Source organism: Oratosquilla oratoria, chromosome 29, assembly GCF_046742065.1.
Source record: "Oratosquilla oratoria isolate Oo_2021 chromosome 29, ASM4674206v1, whole genome shotgun sequence".
Taxonomy (NCBI): Eukaryota; Metazoa; Arthropoda; class Malacostraca; order Stomatopoda; family Squillidae; genus Oratosquilla; species Oratosquilla oratoria.
In genome coordinates, this window is record NC_134805.1 from 4,473,220 (window position 1) to 4,485,719 (window position 12,500).

The 12,500-nt window shown below is 35.6% G+C and overlaps 1 protein-coding gene across 1 annotated transcript in view; it reads left to right on the forward strand.

The window, feature by feature from the left end:
* Window positions 1-5,599: 5,599 nt before the first annotated feature.
* Window positions 5,600-12,500, forward strand: part of LOC143040883 (endocuticle structural glycoprotein SgAbd-2-like) — a 31,677-nt gene continuing 24,776 nt past the window's right edge. The window contains exon 1 of the mRNA XM_076212327.1: window positions 5,600-5,732. Within this exon, the coding sequence (XP_076068442.1) occupies window positions 5,694-5,732 (39 nt within the window). The 5' untranslated portion in view covers window positions 5,600-5,693. The remainder of the gene's footprint in view (window positions 5,733-12,500) is intronic.

Here is a 12,500-nt window from a genome sequence, read left to right on the forward strand (position 1 = left end):
ATCATAAATCTGACACCCATGGCCTAATTTAGATCTAATTAGGGACTCATAAATCATTAGCAAAGATTTCCTCTCTGCTTCCCAATTTGTGCCCGTTAGTTTGCGTAGAAAATTAAGTCTCTTGTTGCACGCATCAACTAGGTATTTTACATGGGCCTTCCAGTTTAGCCTGGAATCCAGTTTCAGGCCAAGGAAAAAGGTTGAATTTTGTACTAGAATGGGATTTCCATGTAATTGCAAATCGATTTCTGCATGGGCACAATGTGAAAACACAACCACTGCCGACTTTACTTCCAAAAAGTTAAATCCCCATTCGTCAGACCATTCCTGGAGTGAGTCTAGGGCAAGTTGTTCGCGAGAGTCGGAAAAACTAGCGTTCGATGAGGAATACTAGATGCCGACGTCGTCAGCGTATAATGAGTATCTAAGGTTCCCTGTGGTACGCCATTTTCTTGTATGCGTACTAATGAAAATCAACCTTGAATTTTGATAGAGAATATTCGCTCTAGTAAAAAGATTTGAATAAAAATAGGGAGATTCTCTCTAAGACCAAGTGCATAGAGTTTTTTGATGATACCATGTCGCCATGCCATGTCGTAGGCTCTTTCTAAATCTAAGAAAAGATATCATGTTCTAAGTCGACCAAATGGCCGAGACAACTTCGATTTTTCCTGAAACTACATTGGGCAGGAACTATTAAATCTTGAGATTCGAGAATGAATTTTAATCTGTTATTGACCATCCGTTCTAAAACTTTGCATAAGCAGTTGGTAAGCGCTATAGGGCGATAAGAGGAAGGACTCTTTAGGTCCTTTCCCTTTTTGAGAATAGATATGACGTGGGCATGTCTCCATGTTTCTGGGAAGTCATGATTAATCTAAATTTCGTTGTACAATTGAAATAATTTGTTGAGCGAGATTGAATTTAGATGTTGCAGCATCTCATACCTAATCTCATCCGGGTCAGTAGAGGTCCCTCTACACGAGCTTAAAGCCTGTTAAAGCTAGTGTAGTTGGAAGAGAGTGTTGTATTCGTGTTGTGTATGTGTATGGAAAACCAGTGGCTCTGCTTCCAGTCTTTATTTATGCTGTAGAAATGTTGGCGAATAGTTATCTGTATTGCTTGTTTATGTAAATGTACCTACTATTATGTTTGTGATGTCGGTGGGCGTATCTATAAATGTGGTTCCTATCGTCAAAGTCTTTATGGTAGGTGCATGTTGCCGTCAATTCTTCAGACGGCTGACCAAATCTGCGTTATAGGGGTGTGAATATTAATTGTCGAAATAAAATCACGCCAAGACTTTTGCTTGCACTGTTTAATGATTTTACGGGCCTCTGCTTGCGCCTTTTTAAAGGTAATCTAGTTGGGTAAAATTGGTTTATTTTCAAAAGTTCGATAAGCTCTATTCCGCTTGCAAAGTGCATTTCTGCAGTCTGATGTCCACCAAGGAACTCTATGCTTGTGAAATGCCGAGGTCTTTGGTATGTACTTATGCGCTGAATTCAAAATGGATAATATTAGATTGACTACATTGTCATCCATATTGTCGCCTGTGGTGTTGTCGTTGGTAGTACACCGATACATTTCCCAGTTGGCTTTCGTCATGATGAATTTAGGACAGGGAAGGAGTGGGTTGTCTCCATAGGCTGGAGCAGCCGTAACGTGGTCACCCTTTATTTCTAGGATGACTGGGAAATGATAGGTGAGCATGGTGTCGTCATGCGTAGTCCATTCTATGTCGTCAGACAGCGCAGGAGATGATATGGATAAATCAATGCATGAAAAAGTGCCCCTAGTATTGTCTACACGAGTGGAATCGCCAGTGTTTAGGAGGATCAGGTTGTTGATGCTCAGAACTGCACCATCTACTCCTCTCGAGTACATATTCTATCACTCCCCCAGATGTGATGGTGGGAGTTAAAGTCTCCGACTATAAGTTTATGGTGGGGCAGCTGTCTTGTAAGGTTATTTACACACACACACACACACACACACACACACACACACACACACACACACACACACACACACACACACACACACACACACACACACACACACACATATATATATATATATATATATATATACATATATATGTATATACATAATATATATATATGTGTATATACATGTATATAATATATATATATACATGTATATATACATTTATATACATATATATATATATATATATATATATATATATATATATATATATATATTTACATATATATATATCTGGGGCACAGGTTTTCTCTAAGGCAATTCTGGTTGAAATCAAGTGCACTGATTGCTTTAACAATCTTCAAGACTGTATTCTTTCATCTGGAGAATACTTTCCTATTAGCAACTGAGACGGACTGGAAGTAGTCATTCATGACTCTCAAAAGAATATACCCAATGTATGCCAACTAGTATATTTTAGCATAGTAATAGTATTGAACAACTATAGTTTCGATGGAGTCAATAGATGTTCAATACTATTACTATGCAAAAATATACCAGTTGGCATATACTGCGTATATTCTTTTGAGAGTCATGAATGACTACTTCCAGTCCCTCTCAGCTGCTAATAGGAAAGTATTCTCCAAGTTAAAGAATACAGTCTTAAAGATTGTTAAATCAACTAGTGCAGTTGATTTCAACCACAATATATATATATATATATATATATATATGTATATATACATATATATATACACATATATATATGTATATAAATATACATATATAATATATACATAATATGTATATATATACATATTTATACATATATGTACATATATATATGTATATATATATATATATATATATATATATATATATACATAATTGAGAAAATTATACCTTACCTCTCTTAGATTGTACTATCCTACGTCATGACAACAGCCTTAAATTTAAAATATATCATAAACCAACCAATGTGAGCTCATATATTCATTATTATTATTCTCATCCAAATAGTATTAAACGTTCAGTTTTTTCTTCAATGTTTCTCAGAGCTTTCCGTATTTGTAGTCCTGAATTCATTGATGACGAAATCAGAAATGTTTTTAACATTGGGCTAAAATTGAAATACCATAAACAATTCCTTAATTTTGTTTACAATTTTGCAAGGAAATAATTTATATCTCCTCAGGGACAAGTGTGAATGTAGTAGTTTCAGAGGGATTAGCCTGTTAAGTGTAGTAGGGAAGGCTTATGGGAGGATCTTAATTGAGAGGATTAGGAGAGGAACAGAAGGAGTAATTGGTGAGGAACAGTGTGGTTTTAGGACAGGTAGAGGTTGTGTAGATCAGATCTTTGTGGTAAGACAAATATGTGAGAAAGCTATAGGAAAGGGGAAGGATGTTTTTTGGGCTTTTATGGATCTGGAAAAGGCTTATGATAGGGTAGACAGAAAGGCACTGTGGGAGGTTATGCAGATTTATGGGATAGGAGGAAAGCTTTTGGGAGCTGTCAAGAGATTTTATGAGAGTAGTAGAGCTTGTGTCAGGATTAGAAATGGAGAGAGTGAGTGGTTTGAAGTAAAGGTGGGACTTCGTCAAGGATGCGTTATGTCGCCCTGGCTGTTCAACTTATACATGGATGGGGTGGTGCGAGAGGTGAATGCTAGGGTAGTGGGTCAGGGATTGGAGATGGTTAAAGAAAATGGAGAAAAGTGGGAGGTGAGCCAGCTGTTGTTTGCGGACGACACTGCGCTTGTGGCAGGGTCAGAGGAGGGATTGAGGAAGTTGGTGGCAGAGTTTGGGAGAGTATGTGATAGAATAAAGCTAAAGATAAATGTGGGTAAAAGTAAGGTGATGAGATGTACAAGGGGTGAAAGTGGCAGTAGACTGGAAGTGAACATTAAGGGAGAGCGACTGGAGGAATTGGATAGTTTTAGATATTTGGGTGCAAGTGTAGCAGGAAAAGGTGGAGTGAAGGTGGAGGTAGAATGTAGATTGAGAGAAGCGAGTAAATGCCTTGGTGGATTAAAGAGTGTAATGAGGAATAGACATTTGGGAATGGATGCGAAGAGGAGACTGTATGAAGGAGTGATTGTGCCAACAGCACTGTATGGGGCAGAAACGTGGAACATAAGAGAAGAAGAGAGAAGGAGTTTGAATGTGTTTGAGATGAGGTGTCTGAGAAGTATGGTGGGGGTTACTAGGCTGGATAGAGTGAGAAATGAGGAGGTGAGGAGGAGAACAGGGGTGGAAAAGGAGCTGGGAGATAGGGTTGATGAAAGAATATTAGGATGGTTTGGACACATGGAAAGAATGAGTGAAGAAAGACTAGTAAAAGAGGTATGGAAGGCAGATGTGGAGGGAGTGAACATGAGGGGACGTCCTAGGATGAGGTGGATGGATGGGGTGAAGGGGGCTTTGGGGAAGAGGGGAATGTCTGTTGAGGAAGGAAGGGAGAGGACGGAAGACAGAGATGAGTGGAGAATGGTTGTATATGGATGATGTTGTGATTGCATGAGGAGGAATGGGCGGGGGGGTGGTGGGTGGGGTAGAATGTGTGAGTAAATTTTGACGCAGCCCGAAGGGATTTCTCCCCGTCCTCTCCTTATATGCAAGGGGGGACGGAGAGGGGGGGTCGCCGATTAAATGAAGCGGCCTTGCTGTGTCTTGCGACACTGCTTCTGACCCAGGGCGGTGGGCAGGGTGCAGGGATGACCCGTCATCCAGGAGGTGCTCAGATGAGAGGGAGGGTGGGAGGGGTGTGGAGTGTATTTAGGGATGAAATGGGTGGGAGTGTTTTTATGCCTTTCCCTTTTTGGCTACCTCCCTTGGAAGGGGGAAAAAGCCTTGGTATATGTATGTATGTATATATATATATGTATATGTATATGTATATGTATATGTATATGTATAAGTATATGTATATGTATATGTATATGCATATGCATATGCATATGTATATGTATATGCATATGTATATGTATATGTATATATGTATATGTATATGTATATGTATATGTATATGTATATGTATATGTATATGTATATATATATGTATACATATATACATATATACATTTATATATATATTATGTGTATATATACATACATATATATATATATACATATATATATATATATATATATATATATATACGCACACACACACACACGCACACACACACACACACGCACACACACACACACACACACACACACACACACACACACACACACACACACACACACACACACACACACACACACATATATATATATATATATATATATATATTGTTACCATAGTCACCCCCTAGTGCTAATTACATTCTCTATATTTTCTGTGTGCTGGTCTGCCGAGCCAGACCACCAGTTTTGTTTACATGGACGCAAATTCGCGCTCCAAAATCGAAGTGTTTCAAAATTTAATATATCTGAAGATATGTTTATGCTTGTGAAATTATGGTGCTCTAGTGATGTAAGAATTCCTAGAAATACTTATTGTAATTGCTTTTGGTGTATGATCAATCTATGATTTGTATTGTACGATAGTGACGATGTACGCGGGGGGAGTTGGAACATTATCGGAATGTTGTGGCAAGAAGTATTCATGAACAAGGAAGGCATTGTTCGTCCTCTTCTCTTCTGTGTGTAATTTGAAATGGACGCGTAGTCCTTGTTGGGGGAAGTAATAGTTGGGAAAATATGAAATGGGAGGAGTAATGGGGATATATAATAATGAAACACGCAGGAGGGAAGGAGCAATGGTCACTGACGGTTTGTAAATGCATGATTTGTAAGGATTGATTTTTATTGAAGTGATTATTAAGGATCCAGTTATCCACATTTTTGCAGAAGCAGAGCCTGGTTAGGAGGGTATATGAAGGTTATGTAAAGTGAATATGCTTGGTGAGATATATATACATGAAACGTGAATCAATCAATGGTGCTTTAGTCTATGTTAAATGAGTGGAGAAGAGAGATACTAAAACATATACCTCATATGTATAAGAATATGCATGAGTTTGAGATGTAATGGTAAATGCACACATTTAGTTCTGTATTATTAGGTTTATTCAATATAGGTATAGATATAATTACCTATCATCTTTATCTACCCTCATTTATAATGATAGTTTGGAATCAGATCTGAATTAGTGAGTAAGTATTTTTCAAGCCGATGGCAATAATAAGATGCAGTAGAAATGATGATATATACTTGAATAGAAAAGGGAACTGAGCAGTGGAGAGTGAGATTGATAATTCACTCTATGTCACCCACCTTTTAAGGGATGAGGCAAGATCTGTTGTTGTCCTCCTAGATCCTTTATTTACTAACCAACTGTTTTAGGGTTAGAGGAGGCCCGTGACATTATATATATATATATATATATATATATATATATATATATATATATATATATGTGTGTGTGTGTGTGTGTGTGTGTGTGTGTATATATATATATATATATATATATATATATATATATACATCTACAGTACATCATTCAATCGAAAAGTACAACAAAAAGGCAATTTTAGAACGTCACAAAAATTCACATTTGGTAAAAATTTACAATTTATTTACAATTATTACCCATTATGAAATTGTTTCACTTAATGAACCACTAATAATGTTAAGATTAACTCCTTCTGAATGTTTAATGAGACTGATCTCTCTTATATTCTTGTTGACAGTTGAATTACATGATAAAATGGATAAAGCTTTAGACCAGTCATTACAATGATTAAATTCTTTTCATAAGAACAAGTAGTACATTTGAAGCTTGTGCTTGTCTTACATTATACTTGTGTTGTTTAATCCTAGTTGAGAGTTCTTCGCCTGTTTGCCCGAGGTATTTTGTACACGCAGCCACTTCAATCCATTGTCGAATTCTTAATGAACAATTTCTTGAATTTATATGGAATATAAAAATTCATCTTAACATCCCATGTTTTAAGTAAATGTGGAACTTCAGTAAAATTTTCACTGAAATGTAATATCAAAAGATTCTTTGTGTTATAAGGTGGTGTGCGTTGAATCCTATAAAATATCTGAAGCAAGAGTTATAAACATTCTAGGGTATTTTGAGTTCAAACCGACATTAGAAATATATGAAAAATCTCTATCAATAGATTTAGGGCTGCATATCCGGAGGACGTGAAAAATCATGGAAGATAACACTGAATGTTAAACTTTGTCATGATGGGCCGAATAATTCTGAATTTATCAAAAAACATTTGTAGGTTTTCTATAAAATTAAAGTTAAACTTATTACTTTGTAATTGAATAAGACAATCCAAAAATGGCAATTTACTGTTGCTTTCTAATTCTACATTTATCAAGAGATTTAAAAATTCATCCAAATTCTCCTTACATGGTTACAGGCAAACAACATCGTCGACATACCAATACCATATAGCATTAGATGGCAAAATAACATACAATACCAACGGCAACCACGGAGCGCCACCGTTCACGGTCCCTAGTTACTTGTAACATCTGTGCTGGTTTGAGTTGTTTTCCCGTCGCCCTCATCAGCCCGTCCATATACTTCTCCCTCTGCTTTCCTCTTGCTCTCCTTCCCTCCACCATTCCCGTCATCACCACCTCTTCCAACCCTTCCCTCCACATATAATATACATTTTGTTCTTTTTCTATCATCCTCTACATAATCGTTCTTATTATGAAAATTGCATTTGCTGTTCTTTTCCCTTCTATGAAACCAAGTTGCTCCCATGAAACTTGTTCTCTCACTTTATTTCTTATTCTATTTAAAACTATCCTTAATATAATTTTGGCTATTTGACTCATGATACTGACTGTGCGATGTTTACTACATTCCATTGTTCCGTTCATCTTTGGTAGTGGTATAATAATCGAGTTACACATATGTTCCGTTATTGTACTCTTTTCGTAAATTTGGTTTATTAGACTAGTGAGTTTTCTTATTGCAAAATCCCCTAATGCCTCTAACATTTCAATCATCACACCATCCTCACCCATGGCTTTCCCTTTTTTTCATTTTCTTCATTGCAAATTTCACTTCCTCTTCCATTATTTCTTCCCCATCTAGATATCTATAATTTTCCTCTTCTCCTTCTTGTCTGTCGTCCTCAAATAGGTCCCTTACATACTCCTCCCATCTATGTTTAATATCCTCCTCGTCCATTAAAACCTTTCCTTCTCTATCTTTGATTGCACCCCCCCCCCATTACTCCCCTTTCTCTTGGTAATTTCTCTAATCTTATCATACATCATTTTAGAATCCCTTTTTTCAAGGTCCTCAATTTCCCTACATTGTTCATCAAGCCAACTCTGCTTAGCATCTATACACTTCTTTTTTATTTGTCTGTTAAGTTCTCTATATTCATTTCCATCATACAATATCTTATTTAAAAAAAAATCCATGTACAGATTATTAAGAACAGACGAAAGAGGATGCTCATTGCCATACAAAAGTTTTACGTATGGTATTCACCATCAAATTCAAATCTGCAAGCCTTGGTACGTCGTTCAACCAATTCAATAATAACAATAAGATTATCAATAGGAATTTTAGTGAATAAGAAAGTAATGTCAAAACTCACGAATTTGAAATTATAATATATAATTAAGAATAAAACTACTTAGCTTGTAAACTAAATCTACATTATTTCATATGTTAGTGTGAAACCTTGCTAACTAAGGTGCTTAGCAGAAACGCAATATATTTAGACAAATTATAAGAAAGAGATTTGACAGAGTTAATGATAAGTCTTACTGGATTGTTTAGCACGTGTGTTTTACCGAGTCCATACATATACGGAAAAGAAGCCATGATGGATGAAAATCGCCTAATCAAACCATCTTCCCCTTTCTACGACCAATTCATCTTTTTGTTAAAATGGGAATTTACATTACTGTGGAATCAGCTTTCAGTTTTGTATATGTGACATTATCATGTAGTAAAACATACATTTTGGGCAGATTTGCGATCTCTGTTTAAATCTCTGTTTAAAAGGACAGCAGCAATAGCTTTATTCGCTGTATACAAGCGAGTCATTGTCATTTTTAAGAGCCCTCAAAGTTCTTAATAAATCTGTTTGGGAATTTTGGTAACCGCGGATTATTCATTGAAGCATATATGATACATTTGCAAATCTTAAGTTCTTCATTAGGTAACTCACTGTATTTCTCAAGATCGCAAAGTGATTTGGCAATGTCTACAGAATCCAACTCCTTGTTGGTATGAGCAAATTTTAGACTATAACTAAGTGAACAAGAGGCGTCTAGCTGTCTATCTGAAAGATCCACTATAAAATTAAGATTCACATACTTAGTCCAATCACTGTTTTAAATGAATTGTGCCAACTCACGACTCAATTAATTTGAAGATCATTCTTTTTTTACTTTTCCCGAACTCCATTATGCTACACTTCTTAATGTTGAAGGCCACTTCCCATTTCCAAACCTCGTTCAGGCCTCCCTGTAGTGATTTGCAATCCATTTCGGTTTTTACTTTCCTCAACAATTTAGCATCGTCTGCAAATAAGCTTACGTAACCTTCCACAGCATCATCCATGTCATTCATATAAATAGTGAACATAATTGAGGCCAATACAGATCCTTGCGGGAATCTAATAATCACCTCCAATAATCACCTCCTTTCAACCTGAATATTTTTTTTCTGAGTGCTACTCTCATCTTTCTAGCATCCAGGAAGTCCTCCATCCAGTTTACTAGGTTGCTTTGTATCCCTCCTATATTTTCCAATTTTTCTAATAATTTTTTGTGTGATACCTTGTCGAAAGATTTTTGTAAGTCCAAGAAAGCACAGTCAGCCCATTCATCCCTTTCTTGTATTATATCTATTACTCTTGAGTAAAAACAAATTAAATTTGTGGTACATGATTTTCCTGTCTGAACCCAAATTGTCTTGGGTTTATTATATAATTTTCTTCCAGTTATTTTACCCATCTATTCTAGATAACTTTCTCACAAATTTTGGCTATAGTACTTTTTAGTGAGACTGGTCTGTAATTAGTTTGTTCTTTCTTGTTTCTTCCTTTATATAATGATACAATGTTGGCATTTTTCCAATATTTTGGTATTTTTTCCTTCTTTAAGTGAGCAACTTATTATGTTATATATCTTGCGCATTAGCTCTTCTTTGCATTATTTTAGTATCCAGTTTGCAATTCCGTCCGGGCCATGCGATTTCCTAACAACAAGGTTTGTTAATTAATCCATTATTTCTTTTTGTGTTATTATTATTTCGCTCATGGGGGAAGGTCGCACTTCACTTCTATCGTTCCAATACTGTACCTTTTCTCTAGTGAAAACAGACTTGAAGTAATTATTTATGACTTCAGTCATTTCTAGATCTTCTGTGTATTCTATATTTCCTTGGCGTAGTTTCACAACTTCCTGTTTATTCTTAAGTTTACCATTTACATATCTATAGAATAGTTTGGGTTGTTCTTTGCATCTTTCTATAACGTCTTTTTCATAGCTCCTTTTTTCCTCTCTTCGCACTTTTACATACTCATTTCTATAGTTTATATATATTTTCCATTTTCCATTAATTTTTTTATCTTTTCTCCATCTTTTCCAAGCTTTATCTCTTCTACCTTTCGCCTCACTGCATCTTCTGTTAAACCAGCATTTAATGTACACCTTCTCTTGTTTCTCTCTTGGTATGTACCTGTTCACTCCTTCATTATAGATATCCGTCAAGATCTCCCATTTTTCCTCCACTTTTGTCTCTTCCATGTAGATTTTTTCTTAATTTCCATTTTGAAAGAATTCCTTTAGTTTTTCAAAGTCCATTTTGTTGTACATCAATCTTCCTTTTCTGTACTTTTCATTTCTCTCCATATATATTTCTTCTTTTATTTCAGCCTCTATAAATATACGTTCACTCTTTCCAAATGGTGTTTTGTATTCAATTTTATCCCCAATTTCAGGTTCTGTTGTAAATATTAAATTCAGTCTCGACGGTTCTTCATTACTTCTGTACCTGGTGTTTTCATTTACCCATTGTGTCATTGTATATTCCCTGGTCATGTCCAGTAATACATTACCCCCACAGATCCTCTTCGCCCTTCACTGTCATTTCCTCGCAACAGATTTCTTTGTAGTTAAAATTCCCCATAATTACCAGGTTACCTACACCCTTTTGTATCTCGTTTAATGAATGTCTTGTATCATCTAACATTTTCGATGCTTGTTCTCTTTCCAAGAGCACGTTTTTGGAGGCACATAAATCGCCACAAATTTTCTACTTTTCATGTTATTGTCTTCAACTTTTATCATGATCCTTTCTACATCAGTAATCTTTGTCACATTCAAGTTTTTCTTGGCCAAGAACATGTAGCCCGTGTCCAACATTATTGGGTGGTATTGGACCCCTTAATTTTGTCTCCACTATTCCCATTATGTCTGGTTTTTCATCTAACAGGTAATCATTTGGTTCAATCAGTCCTGAAATTAATCCGCCAATGTTAGTAGAGGCCACTTTTAATTTCTTTCTTTCTTCTTTTTTTTCTGCTTTAGTTTCACCCATTTCGATGTATGCTTTTCTCAGCCTCACGTCAATGGGACCTTTCGCAGTCAGGCTCGTAGATTCCTATTAGCGCTAGAATTTTCAATTGTCTTGGATTTCACGAGGCAAAGGGGTGACTTAGCTAATTTAGAAACCGATATTTGAAGAAATATATATATATATATGTATATATATATATATATATATATATATATATATATATATACGACATAAATTGCTGCATAAGTGTATTCAAAATTAAAAACATGACTCTTAATGTTATAATTTTTACTTACTGGTGTGTGATAAGGCTTTGTTAATTTAATTATAAGATAAAACTGAAAATAGGTAGTTATTTTTACTGAAGTAAATATGAGCAGTAAAAATAAGAGGATGTTGATTTCGGTTTGTGCATTTCATCTGAGAGTGTTGAAAATAATGGATATCACTGTCACGTCCTGTATATGAAGATAATCAGTGAGATAACAGTGGTGGCAGATGTACGAGGTGAGCGACGTTTGTGTAAACAATAGCCTCTTAGATCTGCTGGGAGCTATTTTCAAACAAATGTGACTAATTTTACGTGTGCCGTGGCAGACTGCGCGTCAGATTCAAGAAAAAGTAAGAGAAGGACAAACCGTAATCGTACCGGAAAAATTAAGTCTTCTATGCAAAATTATATTTTCTATTCATTACATAGATTTGTCTATTGCTTGGTGCATTCAAATGAAAGTATATATCAGTATAAGTCCATTGAAGTCGGTAGAAAATGACAAATTGCTTGGCTTAATACAATTATAGGCTGTTTTACGAATATCATATGTAATTATAAATAGAGGCTCAAACAATGCTATATCCCGTTTGCAATCATGAAATTAATTGACTTAAATTTCAAACACAATAATATACAACAATACACCTCTGTAAGCTTATAAAACTTGCCCAAAAAAGTATTTATTTTCCGGCAAGAATTACAAAATCTGGCGGTGTCTGGTATCAAATCGCTCACTGCGAAAGG